This window comes from Alligator sinensis, unplaced genomic scaffold, assembly GCF_000455745.1.
Source record: "Alligator sinensis unplaced genomic scaffold, ASM45574v1 scaffold198_1, whole genome shotgun sequence".
NCBI classification, from domain to species: Eukaryota; Metazoa; Chordata; order Crocodylia; family Alligatoridae; genus Alligator; species Alligator sinensis.
Genome location: NW_005841906.1, coordinates 663,045 through 688,190, shown reverse-complemented (window position 1 = coordinate 688,190; position 25,146 = coordinate 663,045). Strand labels below are relative to the sequence as shown.

Here is a 25,146-nt window from a genome sequence, read left to right as displayed (position 1 = left end):
AGCCCCATTTGCTCCAAGCCCTTGTCACTAGCCTACTCCCCTCCTCCCAGGCCTAGGAATACATCCCAGGAGCCCCGTCTGTCAGTATCTGTTCCTAGCCCCCAAAGCTATGCTACCTCTATCCTTCCCCTTCCCCCTCCCCCCCCCCAACCCTAGCCCCACGTGAACAATGGTGGCGAGGACTTACAAGGAAGCACATGAAGTCAAGGGCGAGAACGGTAGGCACACCACCAAAGGGCAGCCCCTGCAGCACCGTACTGCGGATGCGGGCACTGTAGCAGTAATCCTGGGTGCCATTGTTACAGGATTTGCAGGTGGCTCCTGCCGAGCCAAAGGTGGCAAACAGGAAGGGAAGCATCTCTACTGCTTCATCGTCTTACCTGGGGAAACAGGAAAAAAGGCCCAGTTAGAAACACACCAGATGGATCCTTCACGGCCTGGTTAACAAGAGGAGGCAGCAGCTGAGGAGCTCTGGAGACCATCCTCCACTCAGCTCCAGTTTCTCCAGAACAGCCGGTGCTTGCACTACACAGCACCCCGTTACTGCCCCCACCCCTGACGGAGGAGGCTAAATGCATGGCTGGTGCTCACATTTGGGAAGTCCTTGCAGAGCCAGGAAGAGCCAGAGGGTTGAAGCAGGAGGTGGGGTATTCCAGCTTCCAGCCCTGCAGGAACTACCATGCAGCTGCTGGACAGAGCAGCTGCAGCATGGCCTGTCCAGTGTTTTCTTGCGATGCAGCCCTGGAAAGCACCTCTCCCCCTCATACTCCCTCTCCTTATAGCAGCTAAAGCAGTTGGATTGCTTCAGTTCCCTTCCCCCTCTGCTGCTTGAGCATTCGGTTACAGGAAAAACCTCTGTTAAGTCATGGCAATGGAAATGAACTCACTTGGATGCCACAGGACTGCTGCTGCTGCGTTACATTCTCCAATTTCCTCTCCCTGCATGCAGACCTTCACATTTATTAGGCTGATTCTCCCCTCTCACTGCTTGCCTTCCCCAGTTCTCTCAGCTCCACTCCCTTCCAGCCCCTCAGCAGGCTGAGTCCATCCCCCTCTGGGTTTTTATTTCCCGCCCCCAGTTTTGATGCTGCCTGTAACTGCGATCGCAGCTGAGTTCAGCTGTAGAAAGACTTTAGGCAAGACATGATGCAGCTATGGAAGAGGCAGAGAAGAGCTTGGGATTCTTAATTTAATTGGCCAAAGACCTCCTGGAAACCTTACAAGGGAGTCTTGGACGGTGCTACAACTAGGAGGAGGAGACAGCATCACTGCTTAGAAACAGACAGACACACATTTCTCCACTGGGATGGAAGCAGCCCTGTGGGAAATGCTTAGTGGCTTAGTTGCAGCAGCAGTGATTAAAACATGAAGCGAGTGTCATTAGGATGGTCTATAAGGGATGAACCATAAGAGATAAACACAGTCTCTTTAGGGAGAGAAGACAAAAACCAGCTGCTGAAGGTGGCAGCAGTTGAGGACAAATCAATGCAGGCAGCAGGTTCCTGCTGTCCCTCTCGCCCCCACCGGCTTCACAAATCAGCACCAGGGCTGGCCACAGGCATGGGCAAACTGGGCAGCCGCCTGGGGCCCAGACAGAAAGGGGGCCCCAAAATGGTAATTTTAAAATTACTATCATCATTATCTCTGGTGAAGGGGGGCCCAATATTAAACTTTGCCCAGGGCTGCCAGGAGTCTAGGTACCGTGCTGACCAACACATGTTCATTCCACTCATGAGGACACTGCTCCAGTTAGTCACTTCTGGGGGGAAACACAGATGCTGTTTTACTGCAGCCAGGAACTCTAAGCCAAATACAGGATAGCAGCAAGTGAAACATGACGCAAGCATCCCTTGGACCGTCCAGAAGGGCTGAACCCTACCAGATAAACACAACTGCCTTGTGGAGCACAGGTAAGTACAACCACAGCCATGAAACTGGTGTTAACACCCTATCTTTTACTAACAGAGAAGGTTAATCTTTAAGGAATGCAAGGAAGCAGGACCCTGCATTCAGGATTCACTAACACAGCTGGGGGCGTGGGGGTCACTCATTGTGGACTATCAAGAAAGAGGGCCCCTACTGAATGGCCAACACTGCTCCTTCTAGCTCAAGCAAGTTAAAAGCAGTACAGCACAGCAGTTGTTGGGAGGCTAGTTAGGTGGAAGGAAGATAGGCTGCTGTCCCAGGAGCTTTTGCTTGCAAAATTAATGCCTCTTGGCTCAGCTGAGACACAGTCACGTGTTTAAGAACTGGCTGAAGGACTGTAAACAAAAGGACCATGACAAACAGTGGTGTAGCAACCCACTGGGGGCATCCAACGGGACCAGTAGAAGGCTGGGGGATTTCTGAACAGCACAGCTAATGAGATGGAGAAGCCAAACAGCACATTCAATTAAATTCCCAGACTATGGGGTAGGGAGGGCCTGCCAGTGCCAGAGGGGTGAGGGGGCTTGGAGGACAGCATGGCTGAGCCATGGCAATACAAGTTGGTGCTATTAGCCCAAGAGCCAACCAAGCTTTTTCACCCCGGAAAAATGAACGAGCAGATACTCAGTGACAAGGGAGAGAGCTGGGAAATGCAACAGGAGGGAGGAGGGATAAGGAAAGTGGGCAGCAAATTACACAGGGGCCTGCACCTGAACAGCACAACAAAATTACCCAAGGGCCCATGGGACTGTTTACACAAAAGCCTGCTCCAGAGGCTCTGCTGGATGCAGAGCTTGCCAAACCTGGCCTAGGACACTGCCATCAGCCCTGAGCAAGGTGCTGACAACAGGAGATGGACAACCCAGGGGGTACAGGGAGTTTGTGCCCACATCCATGGGTGTGTGTGGGGCTGGGGAGCTTTCAGTGGGTTCTGGAATGGGACCTTAGAGAGCAACTAAAGGGGAAACTGGGATCAATCTGCTCGAAATGCGGAGCTCTGGACGCAGAGAGGAACAACAGGGAGACAGGGATCACCAAGAAATGATGGAGTGAGATGACAGGGAGAGAGGCTGGGAATCAGGAATGGGTTTTCTGATGAAGATCCAGGAAGGCAGGGGACAAGGAAAACCCAGGGGAAGGGCTGGGACCTCAATACAGTGGACTCTTAAAACTAGATGGGATGGAGGACCAGAAAAAAATGCTGTCAGGAATAAGTGAGCAGGCCTCCCTCAACCCCTCAGAGGGACAGCAATTGGCAGAGATTAGCCATTTAACCCAACCCCAAATCAAAAGACTAGTCTCTTTCCTTCCCCACACAAAACATTACCACAGCCAACAGTAACTCATCATATGGAAAGGGCCAGAGGGGATCCAGCTGGATGGAATGGGCCGGGGGGGATCCAGCTCCACTCTAGAGAAAGGTCTCTCCCAGGTACAGCTGGGGCAAAGCGAAGGCAGGGAACAGTGTTTGGGGAAAGCTTGCCATGCCTGTCTGCTGTAGCTGGTCTGTGGATCAGAACTGACAATGCAGCTAGTCCAGGGGTGGGCAATTATTTCGGGTGGAGGGCCACTTACTGAGTTTTGGCAAGCCATCGAGGGCCGCATAACAGGCCACCAGGGGCAGATAAATATTAATTTTCTAAAATTTTTAGGGGCCCTGAGGGCCAGATAGAATGGTCTGGCAGGCCACATCTGGTCCATGGGCCACATTTTGCCCACCCCGAGCTAGTCCATCTTTGGTCACAGATGCGGATGGGAGCTGTGCCTGGTCAGAAGAGAGCAGAAAAAGGCAAAGGTGGTATGTGCGCATGTGCGTGAATTCATCCCATGCCTAACAGCAGGGGATCACGAGGAGCTGTAGAGGCCACACATCCTGCAGACATGGTGCTAAGTTTCAGAAAGGAGACAAAGGATGCATCCACATTGGCTATGTCTGAGAAACAAGTTCTGCCTACCTGATCCACCAGCCTTGATAATGGTGCAGCACCAATACCTGAAAAGCACTTGGCCCACTTAGCAGAGCACAACAGAGGCTGGGAGCGACTGATCTGCATACATACACCAACAGATCAAGAACCATTTACACCGTTGGACAAGGTTGGCATATGACCACGTGACAACAAACTGGCCAGTAATACGCCCAAACAGGAAAATAGCAGGAAGTTTCTCATTACCAATGCAATACAGCTCTGAAGCAGTCTTCCCAGGATGGTTGTTCCCCCATTCCCCCTAACTAATTCTATGATGGAGCTCGATCAGTTGACGAACAGGATGCTTGGACATGGCTGCCCGACATAGCAGGGGATGGGGCTTTTGATCTAGAAAGTTTCTCTCAAGCCTGTGTTTCTTTATAGCTCAGTGCTGACTGGGCACATCAAGAGTTTCCCCCGAGACTCACCCCCCACCTCTCCACGTACCACGTGCAGCTGCACACTAATTAGCCTCTCTTAACTCAGCCAGGGGAGCAGGACTGAATGGCTGCTATTTTAGCTGATTAGCTACAGCCTGGACAACAAAAGGCCATGATAGCAGGAAGGATCAGGAGCCAGAGGGTTTAGCTCAGTGCACCAGGCAGCCAGGTGTGCCCAAGGATAGAGGCCAAGGACTCCCAGGCATGTTACCTGTGCAGCCCAGCCTACTGCAGGCCCACTCCAGGTATCCAAGCAGGGCTTCCCAAAGCTGGGCTCTGCACCTCCAGCTGCTAGCGACTGACAGGGCAGTTGCAAAGGTGCACTGGTAGTCAGGCTAAAAAGCAATTAAGAAACATACTGGCAGATCCACTGGCCGACAGGTCCGCCAAACAATCCTACATGGCTCCCAGGAAAAGGAGGTGCAGAGTCTAGCTTGAATCCCTAATAATATCAGGTCATGATGATGTTCCTATCTAATTCTACAGGGAAATGAACTGGTGTGGGCAGGGGACTGAACCCTGCAAGCCAGACAGGCTCCAAAAGCTGGAGAAATCTTGCAGTGAGATATGGAGGCTTTCACTTTTGGGGCACCTGTTCCATTGTGGCCCCCACATCATAAATGACCAATAAAAGCAAAAGAACTCTTCCACAGCACCTGCACGAGATGAGTTAGAACAGGGGTGGCAACTCATTCGGTCATTTGGGGCCATGTCATGTTGTGTGTGGGGGCAGAAACTGAGCAGTAGAACAAGCCATGGCAACATTAATTGCAGAGTGGATCTGATTTAAATCATAGTTTCACAGTTGGTAGGGTCAGAAGGGACCTAAGCAGATCATCTAGTCCAACCCCCTGCCATGGGCAGGAAAGGATGCTGGGGTCAAATGACCCTGGCTAGGTGACGGTCTAGCCTCCTTTTGAGACCCCCCAGGGTAAGGGCAAGCACCACTTCCCTTGGAAGTTGGTTCTAGCTCCTAGCCACCCTGACAGTGAAGTAGTGCCTCCTGATGTCTAGTCTGAATCTACTCTCAGTCAACTTATGGCCGTTGTTCCTTGTTACCCCCAGTAGTGCTCGGGGGAACAGGGACTCTCCCAATGCCTGCTGGTTCCCCTTGGCAAGTTTATAGGCGGCCACCAGATCCCATCTCAGCCTTCTTTTGTGGAGGCTGGACAGGTTCAGGTCCCATAGCCTCTCCTCATAGGGCCTGCCTGGCTGCCCCCTAATCATGTGAGTGGCCCTCCTCTGGACCCTCTCAATGCTGTCCACATCCCTCCTGAAGTGCGGTGCCCAGAACTGGATGCAGTACTCCAACTGCAGCCTGACCAATGTCGCATAGAGGAGGAGGATCACCTCCTTGGAACTGCTCGTGATGCATCTATGGATGCATGACAAGGTGCGGTTAGCCTTCCTGACCGCGTCCCCACATTGGCAGCCCATGTTCATTTTGGAATCAATAGTGATTCCAAGATCCTTCTCTGCCTCTGTGCTGACAAGAAGGGAGTTCCCCAGCCTGTAGGTATGCTGCTGGTTCTTCCTCCCCAGGTGCAGCACCTTGCACTTGTCCGTATTGAAACCCATCCTATTCTCATCTGCCCACCTCTGTAATCTCTCCAGATCTAGCTGTAGCCTGTCCCTCTCTTCTAGTGTGCCCACTTCTCCTCACATCTTCGTGTCATCTGTGAACTTGAACAAAGGTGCTTTTCACCCCCTCATCCAAATCGCTGATGAAGATATTGAACAGTGCGGGCTGAAGGACCAAGCCCCGGGGAACCCCACTGCCCACATCTCTCCAGGTCGAAAATGACCCATCCACCACCACTCTCTGGGTGCGGCCCTCCAGCCAATTTGCCACCCATCTGACTGTGTAGGCGTCGACACCACAGATGCCTAATTTTTTAATGAGGATGGGGTGAGAGACAGTGTCGAAGGTCTTCCTAAAGTCCAAGAAGACTACATCCACCACGACACCTGCGTCCAAGGCTTTTGTGATCTGGTCATAGAAGGCCACCAGGTTGGTTTGACAGGACCTGCCTCTAATGAACCCGTGTTGATTGCCCCTAAGCATAACCTCCCCTGCTGGCCCCTCGCAGATGTGCTCCTGGATAATTTTCTCAAAGAGCTCCCCCAGGACCGAGGTAAGACTAATGGGCCTATAGTTTCCTGGGTCCTTTTTCCTCCCTTTTTTGAAAATGGAGACCACACTGGCCCTTTTCCAGTCATCAGGCACCTCACCAATGCACCAGAAGTGCTCATAAAGCTGTGCCAGGGGTCCTGCAATGACCTCTGCCAGTTCCCTAAGCACTCTGGGGTGGAGGTCATCAGTACCTGCTGATATGAACACATCTAGTCCCTCCAGAAGTTCCCTGACTAGGTCCTCACTGACCCTGGGCCTGGCTACGCCTCCCCTGGGTCCATCCAGAATCCTGGTTGGGGCGGGGATGTCCCTGTCTCTGCTCAGAAAAATGGAAGCAAAGAATCTGTCAAATTGATTTAAATCATGGTTTAAAAATCACTGGCTGGGAAGTCTTGATTTAATCACTGTTTTCTACAGAAAGTGCATTCTTGTTGTTTGATATAACTACCATTAAAATATTCCCAAACGTGGTCTCTTTTACGACCTGGGAAGCCTGTTGCCATGATAGATTTTCCATACCATTCCTTCACTAGATCTCAAATCTGCCATACCATTTCCTCACTAGATCTCAAATCAATGGAGAGGCTATATACTCAGAAACTTCTCTCTCAAGACTTCTCAAAATGTTTCTCTTTTGTTTCTACTGCCCCACCCTCCTTGCATTTATCTCCAGACTTCACCTCCTTGCCCAGATCTACTCCACCCCAAACAATCTTCTATTCATTTAACATCTTGAAACTTCTCACTTTTAGAGAGAGGTAAGGGCTTGACTCTCTGACACAAACTTGCAGAGAGATGACAGGGCTGATGGGTAGGGAATCAGGTCTGTTATCTCTCACCTCTATGTACTGCTGTTAAAAAGGATGTTATCTCTGGAGACATATCCACAGTTTGAGAACTGAAACTAAGCATCACAGAGATGCTTAATGGGATCTTCCAGACTGAGCACTAACTCCCACTGGGTAGAGTGGTTTTCTTTAATCTTTACTAATCTATAGAGGAGCCTCTGGAAACCTCATAAGATTGGGCCCCTAATATATAGTCCATGGCCTGTTGTGACTTATTTAGAAAACTTTTCTAAAAAGGTTACATGAATATATTGTCTCAAATAGTACATAATTAAAAGTTATAATCCCTCTTGCACAATGATCTCTTTGAGCTCCAACATATTTTAAATTAAAACTATCTTTATATAGGTTTTTTTTTTAAAGCATCTTAAAAAATAAAAAGATATGATTAAATTTAAAAAATCTGATTTAAATAAAAAACCTTTTTAATTCTTTTTAAAAAAATAATTAATTTTTATCCACCCTGATTAGTTGCCTGGCTCCTTGAGCCACAACAGACGCTACTCGTTTGGCCATCAAATTTCTGACCCAAAGCCAGGTGGTGACAAGGTGCTACACTTCAGATGTGGCCCATAGGGCTGCCCGTGGATCAAAAATATGGTGGCAAGATGAGTGGTGGGGCAAGCCACAGCAGCTACCACCAAATTTCCAGCCCTACAGGCCACATGACACATCTCCAAGGACTGTGTCTTTGACACCCCTGAATTAGAACATAGAAAGTGCCATTCTGGTTTACCCTCCGCCTGCCTAATCTAGCATCCTCTCTAGAAATAGCAGTCCCTGTCAGATGCCCATCTAGAATTCACTGATAGAGTAAGTTACTCCTTAACCACATCAGGCAGCAGCTGGTATTCCCTGAAGCAGGACATTTCCTGTCTCTTCTCTTTTATCCACTCTAGTGCAACTCTAGAGAGCTTCATTAAGAACAGCAATGCCAAAACCTTTCCTGAACCTTTCTAGAGTTCTTGGCTTCGACTTCTTGTGGCAGTGAGTTTCATGTGTTAATTACATTGGGAGTTAAGGCCAATACTCTTGTACTGGTTTTCGACTTATTGCCTTGCAATTTTCCTTGTACTTGTGTTATGGGAAAGACTACATTGGCCCTCCCCAGACCACCTATTATTTTACTTACCTTTATGATGACCCAACAGATTTGTCCTCTCTCAGCTATACAATCCTAGTTCCTCTAATAAGACAGCTGCTGTAATTTATAGAGTGGCATTATAACATTTTTGCTATTTCCCTCTATGCTGTTTCTCACACATTTGAACAGCTTTGCTTTTCTGAACATTGTGTTGCTCATCAAACAGTCCATAGCATTGCCCAAGTCATTCCTTGAGTAGTTACAGTTAATTTAGAACCCAGTGGTGCCTGAGAAGAGCAAATTACTCCTTGCGGCCTTTACCTTGCACTTTTCCATGCTGAATTTCACCTACCATCAAGTTGCTCATTCACCCAGTTTAGTGTTATACTCAGACCTTCCCTGCAACCTCAACTAACTTAAATAATTCTGTATTGTTTGCAAATTTCACCACCTGACTGGTCATCACCTTTCCCAGATCATTAATAAACCCTCTTAAAATAAGTTCCATTGGAGGACAGAACCTCAGCATACCTGTCTTTGGTTTTGGCTATACTGAAAATTGGCCATTTGTTTCTACTCTTTGTTTCTGGTCACTTAGCCAGTATTTGATCCATGACAGAACTTTACTTTCCCCCTCCACTGCCCCCCCACCAGTTGCCTTAATAGCCCTTTGTGAGAGATTTTATCAAGGGTTTTTCAAACATCCACATAAATTAAGCTGTCTAGCTCTCCATTATCTGCTATTTTGCAGACCCGTTCATCACATTCCAATAGATTAAGGAAGCATGATTTTTTGTTTGCAGAAGCTGGACTGGTTAGTCCATAACTAAAGTATTTTAACTACTTTTTAATACTGGAACTACCCAAGTTAAACCATCTGTAATTCCCAGGGTTACCTCAATACCTTTCTGAATAAGATAGATGCATGTCTTGTTTTATTTGAACTGTCAGGTATAGCAGCCGATTTGCATTAGTATTAACTGGCAATGTGTTTTGAAAGTACTTCGAAAACTCACATTCTGGTGCAGGGCTGGGAGTGGGACCCTCCTGTTGTCATCTAAAGCAAATGCAAGCATATTCTATGCTATGAACTGGGGCATATTTTACCTGGACAGGCGAGGCCTCTTTTGAACAATCCCTTTATACCAGCAGAGAGAAAGACTGGCAAAGAAAAGTAATGTAGACCATAGTCTGGACTGGCACACCTTGCTATGTTTTGTGCCAGCTACCAAGAGATGTAAGTGGAAGTAGGGAAGCATCAATTCCAATACCAGAGGGCATTCTTTGTGGTCTGGAGAGTTTGGAAGGAAACTGAGAGGACCCCTCCTCTCTGCCTCCTACTGGGTGTACATCAGGTGGGACCCAGCCCAGAAGTCATGTGCCCCACATGGACACCACGGAGTGTGTGCCTAGTTCTTTTTATCTACAAACCTCTTACTAGTAACTGATTAGCTCAGCAAGATGCCATCTGTTTGCGAAGTTGAAGTCAGGGTGGGGTAGGATCAAGCCTATGACTCACTGTGCATTAGCTGGGGAAAATCAGGTAAACATCAGGGAGCTCTCTGAATAAGGGATGCTAAGCCTCAGCTGAGTTTGCTAGAGGACAGTGGGGAAAGGAGAGACCAAGAAAAGGGCAGGCTCCCCAGACCTCCTCATCAGTACCCTTCACAGGGCCCATGTGCAAAACAGCCAGTTCAGCAAAAGCAGCCTCTCCTCACTGGTCCCTGAGCCCCACTGGTGCCTAGTGAATACTGCCATTTCTCTCCCTGAGATCAGCTGATCCTACTCTGATTATGACCTGTTCCTTCCCAGCCTGAAGGAGGCTGGTGGATTCAGACCTTCTCTATGAAGCAGCGCCCACGAAGAGCGAGTGTGTGGAAGGAAGATCAAAGGCAGGCAACCCTCATGGCTAGGACAGAAGCCAGATAAGGCAAGGGCTTCACTAAACCTGTCTCCCCCACCTCCCACCCCACCCCTGCCCAGGGGTGTCCTGGGAGCAGTGGGTGCATACTGATGCATCAGGAAGAGCTCAGCTTTGGCACAGGAACAGGCAGGAGATTCGCTCCATGCCAATAAATAGGCATGAGAGAAGACTCTCAAGAATGAGATGTTAGAACAAGGAGGGGGGAGGATGGTGCCCATCTGGTGGGACTCAGAGCACAGCTTACAGGAGGATTCCTGTGCCCTTGAAACAGACGCTGTGTGTTTTTCAGCCTGCAGGCTCGATGGGATGGCTTCTTGCCATCTCTCTCAGTGCCACCCACAGCTGCCTGTTGCTGGGAATGCAATGGCTAAGCCTCAGGCTTCCCATGCACATAATCAAACAAACCAGTCATGTCCACCCAGGGGTTTGACCCCAGCAAACTGTCCATGTCTGCCCAGGAGTGCAGCTCCAGGCACAAGCCCAAAGAGGACCTGCCCCACCTGACCATGATCCCTGCTGGCACCACAGCATCTTGCCTCATTCTCAATGAGAAAGGATGGCAGGAAAGCACACCCCTCTCCACTTTAGGTGTGCACGCTTGTTGCACACTGGCTAACATTTCCCTGGAAGGCATTCCAGCCAGTAAGCATGTCTGCAGGATTTGAGGACTGGTAGAAGACCTATTAGCACCAGGATTAAATTGATTTAAATCAAATCAATTTAAGTTATGATTTACATTGTGATTTAAATCACTAATCAGGAAGCCTTGATTTAAACATTGTTTTCTACAGAAAGGGCATTCTTGTTGTTTGATATAACTTTCATTAAAATATTCCCAAACAGGGTCTCTTATGGCCGGGGAAGCCCACTGCCATGATGGGTTTTCCCTTCTACTATACCATTCCCTCACTAGGTCTCAAATCAATGGAGAGGCTATACTCAGAAAGGTATCCCTCAAGATTTCTGCAATAGTCTGTTCAAAATGTTTCTCTTTTGTTTCTACTGCTCCACCCTCCTTGCATTTATCTTTAGACTCCTCCTCCTTGCCCAGATCTACTCCACCCCAAACAATCCTCTATTCATTTAACATCTTGAAACTTTGCAATTTTAGAGAGAGGTAAGGGCTTGACTCTCTGACACAAACTTGCCAAGAGATGACAGGGCTGATAGGTAGGTAATCAGGTCTGTTATCTCTCATCTCCATGTACTGCTGTTAAAAAGGATGTTATCTCTGGAGACAAATCTACAGTTTAAGAACTGAAACTAAGCATCACAGAGATGTTTAATGGGATCTTCTAGACTGAGCACTGAGTCCCATTGGGTAGCGTGGTTTTCTTTAATCGTTACTAATCTACAGAGGAACCTCTGGGAACCCCATAAGATTGGGTCCCTAATATAGTCCATGGCCTGTTGTGAATTAGAAAATTTTCTAAAAAGGTTACATGAATATATTGTCTAAAATAGTATATAATTAGAAGTTATAATCCCAATTCCATGATGACATCATTGAGCTCTAACATTGACCTTAACTTAAAACTATCTTTATATAGGTTTATTTTTTAAAAGCATCTTAACAAAATAAAAAAATAAAATAAAATAATCTGATTTAAATAAAAAAAAAACACCAATTTTAATTTCTTTAAAATGAATCGTTGATTCTTATCAACCCTGATTAGTACAAATCACCTGGAGGAAACTTAAATGGAGCAGAAAGTAACTACAGACCAGCTTTCCAGACGAGGAGACTTAGGATCCTTTACATCACAGAAGCTGAAGAGGAAAGTAGATTGTGTTTCTCTACTCAGCTCCAGGACTCTGGAGCTGACTTTTCTTCTCTCTAGGATCATGCAGCATGGCACTGATTTTTGTTGAGCTCGTCCTCACCTGTACGTGCATTGAAACACTTATGTACTACAGGTGTACAAGCCACACTGCCTAAGAACATGGGACCATATATTTCTTGGGGAAGGGGCCACGCACCTCCTGTATATACACAGCATGGAGCAAAATGCTCGGGAGAGAAAACCACACATACGGTTTCAGAGGAAGTGTCCATTCTAGCTCCCAGCCTTGCTTGAAGTTTTGTTTTTAGAGCTGGCAGTCTACTGAGGGAAGAGGATAAAAGAATGAGGAAGTCAGATAGAACTAGCTCTCCTTCTCCCCTGACTGAATTCTGAATGCAGCATCAAGCTACTTTGGACGTGTGGCCAGACCTGGCGTGACGTGACATTCCTGGCAGCATAGGGCGGCTGGGACTGGAAACTGTTCCACACAGGTAATGAATCTGTCACACAGTTGCTGTCCCATGAACCCAGACACAGGCCCTGCCCCAAACAGACCGGTTCCACCAGGCGCAGAGCCACTTTCCTTGCACGGGTGCCATCAAATCTCTCCCTGCCCTCCAGCACCTTGTTGTTCTAGGAGGGCAGAGCACACTGCACAGCCCTGGGATGCACACTCTCTCTCTCTCTCTCTCGCGCTCTCTCCCTGGTTTTTCTGTGGGATGCCAGGAGCAGACAAGGTGGCCTGTGACTCTTATTAAATAGGTGCTCTTCGGACTCCTCCCCACTCACTAACATTTTAGGGTGGTGCTGGTCTCACAGGTTGCAGGTAGTTCACTGCACATGGCATGCCTCTGAACTCAACTTCAGGGCAGCAGGGCTAGTTTCAGAGCAGGTAACCAACTCAGACACACTGTTGTAAGTTCAGCAGAAGTGGAGGGGGTACATGTGAAGTCTCACAGGGGCCCTGGACTTTGCAAGCAAGACGCTTGATGCTGAAAAATAAACATTTGGGGCTGCAAGGAGAGAGGCAGGTCTGTTCTCAAGCTGCACGGTTTCAACCCCTGTCAAGGGCTTCACCTCCAGGGCTCTGCCATGGAATTTAGCTGCTCCTCCCCACGCTCATCATCACCTTGTAACCTGGCCCCACTGCCAGGCTGGCAGCGGAGCGGGTTACAAGCTGGTGCTGAGAGCAGGGAAGAACAGCCCCTCGCTCAGTGTGTGGCCGGTGCCCCATGCTGCAGCCGCTTGCAGTCTGCCTGGGGCTGCTTGTGCCTGCTCTGGACAGCCCCGTGTGAGCTGCCAGTGGCTGCAGCAGGAAGCGCCGGCCATGGGGGGTGGTAAGGGGCCATTTTCCCCTGCACTCAGCACCAGCTTCTTCCCTGCTGGCGAGCATGGGGTCAGGGCTGTGCGCTGCCTCCCGCCTGTACCATGGAGCTGGGGGGCACTGAGTGATAGTGGGCAGGGAGCCAGTGGGAGCACGGGGCTTGCACAGGTGCTTCGGGGTCAGTGCCAGCAGGGCCCAGAGCAGGGTGGCAGGAGCTCTGGGTCCCAGCTGGCAGGGGCTCTATGGAGTTGGGCCAGCTCCCCCCCTCTCCCTGCTGGTGCAGCCCAGCCCAGCTCCACAGATCCCTGCCAGCCTGTGCCCTGCTTTGGGCCCACTGATGTTGGCCCTGGGAAATTGGTCCCAAGATGGTGACCAGGGGGCGGGGCACCTGTCAAGGGGCGGGGCTACCCAGGGCCCCTTGACAGCCTGCCAAAACTGGGCAAGCGGCCCTCCACCGGAAATAATTGCCCACCCCGATCTACAGACTGCATTTAGCCTCCCTGCTCCTCCTTCCTCAGTGCAAACAGAGTCAAGACCAGCCCACAAACAGAATGAATCATGGGGCCAGAGCCAATTACAAACTCCAAGCCAGGCCAGTTAGCCAGACCGCTCCAGAATGAGCACACCTCCAACAGTGCAGGTCTCAATACCTATTGCTGCACTGCAGACATGACTCCACCCAGGCCACCCCCACCTGGAACAGCAAATAACTCTGGCATCACTGGCTAGGTTTTGAAGGCTCTATGTGGCTAACAGAGGATAGCCTACAAAGTAAATAGGAGGGGAAAACACATCTCCTTCCTGTGTCAACTGTGGGGCACAAGGGAGCTCCCAGGGGTCACTGCCCTGCATAGTCAAGTCTGCGGGAAGTGCTGTGGTGTGATCAGCTGGTTGTCTTCCTGGCCAGTAGAAAAAAGGGGAGACTGTGTGGCCTCCCTCTCTGAGGTCTGTCCCCACCACACAGGAACCCCTGTGCACTGTGCATCTCAGCAAAGGAAGGGTGCCGGGAGAGCGGGACTGGAGAGACACGGGTGGATTCCCTTGGCCTTGCACTGTGGAGTCTGTGACATGGTTGCAAAGGCAGCTGGGAAGAGGACTTCAATGAGATGCCGGCCGAGTCATTTACATTCTGGGCAGCAGGGGCTTACACCAGGCAGGGCACCAGACGGCTCCTGCAGGGCACCAGACAATGAACTGCTTGTTGAGGAGCCCAGTCTACCCTGGGCTGACCTCTGCTGCAGCAGAGCACAGGTTTGGGCATGCAATAAAAATAGCAGACGGGTCCTTCTGGAGCAATGCGCCTCCCACAGCTCACTTCCTCCTCACTAGGTCAGCCTGGTCTCTTCTCTCCCCATACCTTGTGGGCTCATTTGCCAAGCCTCTGGCAAGGGAAAATGTAGAGCTCAGCAGCTCTAAATATCGATGAGCCAGGTGTCACAGAGTTGGCTGGAGACCTGTCAGCCAGGTGACTTGTGCACATATGAGAGTTTTGGTAAGCATGGCTCAGGTGTTGCTGGAACAGGACCTCCAGCATCTCCTTCTTTCCATCTATATGACCTGGGGGTTCAAGAAGCCAGGCACAACTCATTAGTCAGCCTTTGGGGGCTGAGGCAGGAAGGGCAAAAGGAATGGCACTCTCTTTCTGTCTCTCCCTATCCAGCAGCCCTGTGGTCTCACAGGCTTACCTACTGATCTGGGCAACCTGGTCCTTCCTGAGGCTAAACCCAACTGCACAGAGGTTAGTTGAGAGAGGCCACCACAGCCACTGCTGCAGCCAAGACACTGAAGAAGGCAAAGGAGGTTATGAAGCCTGCCAAGCCCATCATCTCCCTTCCCCATCCAGGGGCACGAGCCTGATCCTGCTGGGGAGCCAGTAACAAACAAGGGGATTGGGACATGCCCTGAAACTCTCCTGGGAATTGAAGGCCTAGCCCATGTAGATATCATACAGCCAAGCTTACTCTTTGTGAGCGGGGATGTTGCTCCAGGGACAGGTCCTCTCTGCCTATCTGCATACTTCTTGGCAGCTCATCCTGCATAGCAGATAGGATAAGCCCTGATGGCCTTGCAGTAAAACCACTTCTGAGGTTCCAAGTTGCCTGAAACAATCGAGTACAGGTACCTCCGAGGCATGGCTCAGCAGCAGGCACCCAGCCTATCTACTCTTGCACATTCAGCCCCCTCAAAATGCTGCAGAAGGCAAGTGGTTCTGTAGTACTCCTATGAGGAGTCGCCTTGGGTCCTCCACGATCCACTGGCTGGAAAACTGGCTCCAGGGTCGGACCCAGAGGGTAGTAATTGATGGAAGTCACTCATCGTGGTGTCCTGTGACTAGTGGGGTCCCCCAAGGCTCTTTCCTTGGACCCATGCTGTTCAACATCTTCATTAATGATGTGGACACTGGAGTCAGAAGCGGACTGGCCAAGTTCGCTGATGACACCAAACTTTGGGGAAAAGCATCCACACCAGAAGACAGGCGGGTGATCCAGGCTGACCTGGACAGGCTCAGCAAGTGGGAGGACAAGAATCTGATGGTGTTCAACGCCGATAAATGCAAGGTTCTCCACCTTGGGAAGAAAAACCCACAGCATCCTTATAGGCTCGGCAGTGCTATGTTGGCTAGCACTATGCAAGAAAGAGACTTGGGGGTCATAATTGACCACAAGATGAACATGAGCCTGCAGGGTGATGCTGCAGCTAGTAAAGCGACCAAAACGCTGGCTTGCATCCATAGATGCTTCTCAAGCAAATCCCGGGATGTCATTCTCCCCTTGTACTCGGCCTTAGTGAGGCCACAGCTGGAGTACTGCGTCCAGTTTTGGGCTCCACAATTCAAAAAGGATGTGGAGAAGCTTGAGAGAGTCCAGAGAAGAGCCACATGCATGATCAGAAGTCAGGGAAGCAGACCCTACGATGACAGGCTGAGAGCCCTGGGGCTCTTTAGCCTGGAAAAGCACAGGCTCAGGGGTGATCTGATGGCCCCCTATAAGTTTATCAGGGGTGACCACCAGCATCTGGGGGAACGTTTGTTCACCAGAGCACCCCAAGGGATGACGACTAGGTCGAATGGTCACAAACTACTACAAGACCGTTTCAGGCTGGACATAAGGAAGAATTTCTTTACTGTCCGAGCCCCCAAGGTCTGGAACAGCCTGCCACCGGAGGTGGTTCAAGTGCCTACATTGAACACCTTCAAGAGCAAACTGGATGCTCATCTTGCTGGGATCCTATGAACCCAGCTGACTTCCTGCCCTTTGGGCAGGGGGCTGGACTCGATGATCTTCCGAGGTCCCTTCCAGCCCTAATGTCTATGAAATCTATGAGGAGCTTCACCATGTTCTCTTGTACAAGGTCATGCACACCAGTGAGAGCAAGAACCCAACCCAGCTTTTCACTGCCCCTCTTTAGTGTGCTCACAGAGCTGCCCACTTTAGCAGGCTGAACAGAGTACCGCTCAGGCCACAGAGAGAGAGATGAGCTGCTGTGTTGCTGCAGAACTGCAGCTGCTGATGGTAAGAATTCAGTGTATTTGGGGAGTCTTTTCACTCCATTCACTGTGGGCCTGAGGAGCTTGCACCATGTAGTTCAATGGAGCTTTGTACAGCACGGCTGATTTACAGCCACGGACTGGAGAACGATGCTGCCCATTAAGAATGATCCCAGAGGAGAACAGTATGGCTCTGTGAGCAGCTGGGGAGGAACCTCACCAATGGGCTGGCTGAGCTTGCAAATGAGCCACCAGCCTTGAACACGACACAGGAGCAAGAGGAAAGAGCCAACATCCCTTGGGCTGTGCACCAGGGAGGCAAAGGACTGGGGAGCAGGGGGGCTGGAGCTGCCCCTACCTATGGCTTTGCCGTGACCATGCTTCAAATCCAGCATTTACTTTTGTCCAGCTCAGTGCCGGAGAAATCGACCGGGTGGAGGGAGCGTGGGGAAGTGAAGTCTCCAAAGGGAAGTAGCAGGAACCCTATTCACTTGGGACAATTAACACAAGACTGGACGACACACTGAAGACTATGCCCGAGGGAAACAGCCTGCAGTAGTTGGAAAGTGGCCAGGCCTAGGCAGAAACTAACCCAGCACTATACCAAAGCTAAGCAAGACTATTACTCCCCTCTCCCAGTACACTGCCTCGTAGAAGTCTATATTCAAATGATAACAAGAGCCAGACCACTGCACACCCAGGTGGTACCTGGCCCTATGGATGCCAGGCCTCCAAAACTGATGCTTTGGACAGCTGGTTTCATCAGGGAAAATATGGAGCATGCCCTCATTCCCTATTCAAGGGCTTGCTCCACAGCTCCCTGAAATCTGCAAGATCCTCCAAACTTCTAGCTCTCAACCCTACTGCTGCAGAGCTTCCTGTGGAAAAGCCTCTCACTAATGGACAATCATAGGTGTTAGACATGGAGGACTTTCTCAGTGGCTGAACTCAATACAAAACTTCCTAAGAATAGAAATGCACTGGGCCATGGCCAGTATAGCTTGAAGTAACTCCAGCAACAAATCCTCTCCTTCCCCAGGAGGCATCAGTATTAGGAAGATCTGCCCGAGATTCAGCCTAAAATAAAAACAGCTCTCTTTCTGAATTCCATCCTATTCCTCTTGTGCCCCATGCCATGCCACACAAAATGAATCCTCTCCCCCTCCCCCTGACCGGGTGCCCACAGAATCACAGCTATGATTTTGAGAAGTGCATTAAAGAGTCCTGGTGCTCAATTTGAGAAGCTTTAAAATGGAAGAGCTTCATTGGAGGGGTGCTTACTACTTTGGGAAAGCCTTGCTCCTGTAATGTCTCAACAAGGGAACTGAAAAATTAGCCATAGAAATAATCTCAACCTTCAAATATTAGAAACATTTCATTCATTCTCCCCTCTCTTAAATAGGTTGCCCAGCTGTGTCCAGTTCCTCCAGGCCACTAGTCTTTCTTGTTCTTCTTCTTTTTTTTTTTTTTACAGCACTCCCTCCAAGCTGCCAATGGCTTTCTTGTGTGGTGCCCAGAACCAAATGCAATATCCCTGTGTGCTTAGATTGCAGGATTCAAAGAAACTTCAAGCGTCACAGAGCGCAACACCCTGCACAACTGCAGGACTGGCTGTCACTAACACAGTCTGGGTAGACACTGATCCAGCCTTTCCCTGAAAATCTCCAGGGAAGGAGATCCCACAACTTCCTGAGGCACCAGAGCTGCACAGCGCCTCAGAGGCTCTGTGTGTAGAGGTCTCTCTCTCTGCCACATCTCATTGCAGAGCCCTATCTAATGAGCACTCAGCCTGACATCCCCTTCAGCCACTGCTGCTTTTCATTTTCCTGCCATGATGAATTTCAATTATTTCCTGCCTACCTTGCTGTTTTCTCAAGGTCCCTTGGGATTTTATTTTTTTCCCTTTCCTCAGTGCTGGTCTCAGCTCCTGCTCACTGAATAACCCTGAAGGACATCAATGTTCAATTTACTCATTCACCAAGACCAGGCGTAAAACTGCACTTTTCAGTACACACCTGACACTTTCCCACCATACTTTGGGCACATGGTTTCTCACTGGGTTTTGTCCAGAGAGATAACAAACATGCAATAGTTTTATCAGACAATGAATGCCTGGCAGAGACAAGCCATCTTGAGGTTTTCCTCACAGTGTAGTTACGAAAGGCCAACATTTTTTGTGGCTTGCGGTTGATGTAACCTAGTTTACCTCATGGTAAAAGTTACAAAGCCTTGCTTACAGAGCACAGGCACCAGCACTGATGATGCCCTCCTATTTTTCCTTTTTCTGGTCCGGGTACATGTCACACATTAATTTGGACACTGCACCTTGCAACAAAATGTGGACCAGTTTGTGTTGTGCTGGGTCACTGAGGGGGCCCTTTGCAAGGTGGACAGCTGGTCCCACGTGTGTAACCCCAGAAAGGACATGGGGGTGGATGCTTTCGTCTCTGGTGACATGGTTTTTTTGTTGCTAACAAGTAATTCATGCTCAATCCCTGGGATAGCCACTTACCTTTGCACTTTCACCGTTTGTTTTTAATATTTGTGTAATGAAGTTTCAAATAAGTCAAAAGTCTTCTCTTTCTTTCTCTCTTTCTTGTGACTGAGACAAAGAGGTAACCATCCACCATTCCCCTTGAGAGGGGCTCTGTCAGGCAGTTTTCAGTCTGCAGAGCAGCATCACAGCCAAGCTGATTTGCATTAAATTTGGAGGGTTTGATTTCTTGAGTCACTGAATCAAATGCTTTACTGGGCTCCAAATACATTCACCTGCCACTTTCCCTCTAGCTATACAGACTGTAAATCTATCAGACAAACTTGACTGCTTTCTGACTTGATACACTTTTTAACAAAATCCCCTCCTAACCCTCCCCCCACCACCCAGTACTACTTCTTGTTCAGGTTTCTGTTATTCTGCAGGTGCCCAGTAATGTTTTGCTCTTATTTTTTCTATACTCTTACTGAGTTTAGAATTGGTCTTCTCAGGCAGTAACTAAAAGACTTTGATTGCAAGCCCCTTGAGGCGAGAGCAATCTTTTCATTCTGTGTTTGTACAGTGCCTAGCACTGGGCCCCTTGTCTGGGCTGCTATAGTAATAAACAGGCAAACAACAGTTTCTGAAACTTCTCCCTCTTCTTACAAACATCCACAAGATGCAGGCTTGGCTTCAGCTTTCCATGGATTTTTAAGAGGAGTTGCTAGGGTGCGTAAGGTTTGGTCTGGCTGAAACAAAGCCATGTCTCTGGTATCCCTTTACCTGATCTGAATCATTCATGCTACCGTGCATTTCCAAACTGCATCTCATTGTTGTCTCAGACACAAGTTTTAAAGGAGGCGCTCTGCATTTCTGCCATCCCTTGTCTGGCCTAAAACTCCTAGTTTACCTATAATCTTATTTTCCCTAGCCCATTTAGGATTATTAATGCATTTGGCCCTTCCTCTTTCCCTTGGCAGCCTTCACAGGCTGCATATTTTCTTTGCTGCCTAATTTCTCCCATTGTGGTACAGTATCCCTCTCTGTCTCTCATTTGAAATCAGATTTTTGAGGCAGTCCCTCAAGATCACATTGGCTGCTCCCTCCTGTTAGCTACTTCCTCTGAGGGATCCTAGCCACTTGCATCTTTGCCTTTGAGCACCCAGGAACTGCAGCTGCTGAAGCAGCTATGCAACTGCAACCTCCTTCTGCAAGGCAGCATGTACACTGGTGCACAATGACACCAAGGGAATGGGCAGTGATGCAACTCAGGATGACCTGGCTGATGGCAATTAATGCCTTCTCTGTGGAGCCTGTGAGGACTCTGCGGCCCAGTCCTCCTGCATGGGTGGCTCTTTATACTTCATTTCATTGGGCTTTTTTTCATGGTTTTGTTTTCACTCCCTGAAGTTTGCCCTCCTGAAGTTTCACCCTTTGGGGCTGGCTCGTTCCAACTGGCCCCTCAAGAGAGGATCCTTCTGGGGTGGGGTTGAGGCATACATGCAGGGCAGCACAAAGACCCCTGTGCTGATGCTGCCTGCACTGTGCCTACCCTAGGGGTAGCCAGGAAATTGTGTCCCGAATATGGAGTGGGAAGTATTGTGCTATTTTTAGGACTTGTAGGTGTATCTCTCTTTAGCAGACAGCCATGGCAGAGGTCTGTCAGGTTGCAGAGTCACTAGTGCACATCCTAGGAGAATGGTACAGTGGCATCAGGCAGTAGGGCCTGTCTCAGCACTTAAAGGACACTGACTGGATTGTTCTGTGATGGCCCATCCCTAGCCCTGGTGTGTCCGGCACGAGTAGGTGAACTCTGGCTGCTTGAGGACAAGGCAAAAAGAAAGGTGTTAGCCTACAGGCCATCTCAAATCCAGAGGTTGGGTATCTGGGTAGGGCTGGGCCCACTTTAGCACATTTCTATCAGTGCTTAATTCTAGTAAAGACTCAAACATTCAGGCCACTGTGTTTTAACCCTTCTCCAAATGCTCCTCTGAATTCTGTGGATAAAAAAACCCAGTCCTTTCACTTGAAGAAGCAGTTCTGAGCCACCACATCCTGCTCCTGGTCACTGATCCTAAAGGGAAGTCACCCCCAGGAATCAACCTCATTTGGCTCTGCTAAAGACTCATGCTCAGTAAGTGGGGCTGCAACAGCCGGGAGAGGAAACCAAAAGCAGGATGAACAGAGAGATCAAACTGACAGAGAAATCAGCTCCTGGGCTTGGCACTTTGAAGGATGCCCATGAAGAGGGAGAGAGATGAGTTGGTTGCAGCCAAGGCTAGGGATTTTACCTGGTGTGTGCCAGTGCTCCTGCTAGGACTTTAACCCAGAGGTTCCTGGCTAGAGGGCCTTGCCCCTCCATGCAGCGTCAGACTGATAGCCATACCAGGGGTCAGAAAGGAATTTTACCCCTTGGTCAGACTGGTATGGACTGTGGAAGTGTTTCCCTTCCTCTGAAGCAGGGGATGTGGCTCTCTTCTTGGGATCTCTTCTGAGTATTTAGCAACCTTTGCAGCAGCAGGGTATTGGCTGCTATGGTCTCCCTGCTTCACACATGGCAGATTAGGTTGTTATGTCTTGCGTATGTCAGGGTTGACTGCATTGTTTTGTCAAGAGGGGAGACCAGCGGTTCCCAATCTGTGGTACAGGTACCACCAGTGGTAACGCAGACAATCTGTCAGTGGTACACATTAACAGATTTATTATAATTACTTTATATGACAAAACTTTGCTGGTGGTACTTAAGGTTGATCTGAAAAAATTGCTGGTGGTACTTAAGGTTGTATCATTTTATTTGGTGGTGTACAATGTGTCAAGTGTTTGGGAACTGCTGGGCTAGATAGTGAGTTTGTATAGGATGGTTTGGATAATGATGACTGCCTTAGGCAGAGGGTTGGACTAGATGACCTCTGGAAGTCCCTTCCAGCCCTACTTCTCTTTTTTTTTTTTTTAAATTAATTTCATGTCCCAGGCCAAATTAACCAAATCAGTTCTGAATTCAGGCAGCTGAGTGGAGCTGTGTAGCGCTACAGTACCCTTTCTTCCAGACTCTTCAGCCTGGGGCTTCAGATACTTCCAAATCCATGGCAGGCATCCTACATGCAAACCTCAAACCTGGAGGCCTTGGAGTTCAGATGACCCCTGGTTTTACTTGCCCCTAGCCAAAAGGACATAGGAGCAAGCTATAGGGAGAGTCCAAGAGCAATCCGCAATTACCATAAAATGTGTCTCCTCCCATTGGGAGACTACAGTAGACACTCATAGGGGCACCTGCCCTACTTCTCTCTGATTCTCTGAGCATTACATACCTACTATGCTGGCCCCAGGGAACAGGGTGGGGGTCCATGTGTTGACTTTCCCAGGTAGCCAGTCACAGTGACTCTCCGAGTGGGGGGTAGGAGGTGGTAGACTCGCATCTATTGCTTATTCTGACCACCCACATGCATTTTTTGCCCATGGCTCCCTACAGTGGCACCCACAAGCTTCATCTAGCACCCAAAATGAGAGAGTGCAACAGATCAGGAGAGGTGGGGGGCACATCCCTTACCCTGCATGCCTGATCTAGCGCACAGCGTTATGCATGTTTGCCACATTCCAAGAAAGATGAATATCTTGAGAGAGTTTAGGGAGGAAGTCACCCCATGCCCATAACCCAATGTCTCCTATGCCTCGCTTCTGATACCACATTGCTGGGGGGATAGCACGGTGGTTCTTAGGGCACCACAGACTTCTTATATTGACCCCTGCTTTCCCCTCCCAAACATGCTGAATAGAACAATGTGGCCTGGCTGCCAACGCAAATCTGTGGTGCAAGAAGTCCCAAATGTCACTCAGAAGCTAGACATGAGGATCCAAAGCAGAGACAGCAGCCAGGCCTGGCTGCAGGCAGCAAATGTACTGGTAATCACAACAGATCTGTACCTGGTGTGTATGTGCACAGGGATTTCAGAGGCTGAGTGCTAGGGATGTGATTCACCTGGTGCCAGATATGAAGCTGCATCAGAAGCCACATACAATGCACATTATGCAAAACAATGGACTGCATATTACAGCTGTGGATAGCACATAGGGTAATTCTGCCCAGGTTACTGCTACAGAAGTCAAGGGAACCATGACACTTACTAGCAGAAGCATGGCTATAAAAGCATTACTGGCTGGCAACATGTTGAGAGATTTAATTACTATGAAACAAAGCATTTAATGACTAAGAAACAGCTTAAAGCTCTGAACACAAACCTCATTTTGAGGGATACACTAACATACAATTGTTCAAGAAAGCATCCAAAGTGAGAAAAGCCCTAAATACAGCAGCAGATCCAGGACAGAAAAAGAAGGGGTGGGGGGAGCGCAGTGGCAGAGAGCTCAGTGAACATGTGTCTTGTTAGCCAAGACCACAGTGCTCAGTTGTGAACCAGTGGCAAGGCAAGGTATGACTGCACCACCATACCTCCCTGGATCCACCTGAGTATATGCTCAAAGCTACAAAATGCATCTCCTTCCTTAGTGTTTAAAGCTAACCACATCCAATCAAAATTGCTAGGATTTAAGAACATGTTTGCATTTAAAATATTTATCTGAACAGGGAAGGACTTAAGCACATGCTTATCTGTTTTCCTGGAACTGATGCCATAAATTTTGTATGGTGGTTATCTCAGCTGTTTCATACATCTTCTGGGATGTTGGGACCCAGTCACATCCAGTGACACATCTCAAAACCAGAGCTGATAAAAATAAACCATTTAAATGTATCTATCAGATTCTATTTGAGTTATAACAACATATTTTTCTTTTAACAAATAAACCTGCTTACAACCAAATCTGAATTTAAGTTCAAATATGCTGAGGCCTAATCTTACTATATAACCTCTTAAAACTATTGAAATAAAGCATGCAAATGGAAAACTGATTAAAATCAATTGTTTAAATCAAACCTTTCCACCTGGTGATATTGGTCCCCGATTTATATCAATGTGGTTTCAATCAATCCTATTCACAGAAGAGATAAAGAAGACCACTTGGGTCACCCAGAGCTTTCTCCCTCCTGATAGAGGCTTGTCCTTATGGGTAGGATGACCATATGTCCAGGTTTGGCCAGGACACTCCTGGATTCTGAAGGCCAGTCCTGGCCAGTTGGTCAAAAGTCCTGGGCCAGGATACAGCAGGGAGGTGGAGTGGCATGGCATGCCAGGCAGGTAAGACAGACACCTCTGCTACTGTGCGGGAGCAAGGCCTATGGAATCCAGGAGTGTCCCAGCCAAACCAGAACATATCGTTACCCTACTTATGGGGCATGTTGTAGCGACCTCCTGAGAATGAGGCTCCCATCCTTCTCCAAAGAAATCAGCCTTCATAGTCTTGGATCAAAGACACTTCCTCTGACTTTCTTTTCTACCTCTTCCCAAAAATCACAACCTTGAAGCAATGGCGAGGCTTGGGTGCTACCAATGACCTTGTGAGTGATGCCATCTGGAATTTTGTATTCCTGGTAGGGTCACCCATGGCAACAAGGCCAAGAGCAAAGTTTCCAAACTAATAGTGATTCAGAAACAAAGTATCATCTGGTTACAGATACACAAGGGCAGTCCTATGTTAAAAAGAGACAACCTCAGGTATCTTTCTTCAGTAGCAAGCCCTATGGCAGTGGGCAGGTGGCAATGAGGGCAGGTGCTAGTGATTGCCTGAAGCCCCTAATCAGACCCACACAGAAGCAATGATCATTTTGTACTTGGAACCGAAATGGGCGTGCAGTTCA

At 48.9% G+C, this 25,146-nt stretch overlaps 1 protein-coding gene across 6 annotated transcripts in view; it reads right to left on the bottom strand.

Annotated features, from left to right (window-relative positions):
* The window catches only part of TMEM63B (transmembrane protein 63B), a 69,946-nt gene that overhangs the window by 35,981 nt on the left and 8,819 nt on the right, over positions 1–25,146 (bottom strand). For 3 of the 6 annotated variants that reach the window (XM_006018564.3, XM_006018565.3, XM_006018566.3), the window contains exons 1-2: positions 888–1,035; positions 188–380 (exon numbers count right to left, since the gene is read on the bottom strand). In XM_006018564.3, the coding sequence (XP_006018626.1) occupies positions 188–358 (171 nt within the window). In that variant the 5' untranslated portion in view covers positions 359–380; positions 888–1,035. Of the gene's footprint in view, positions 1–187; positions 381–591; positions 749–887; positions 1,036–12,361; positions 12,495–25,146 lie in introns of those variants that run through there. The other 3 variants (XM_025197795.1, XM_025197794.1, XM_025197796.1) reach the window with 3 other exon arrangements.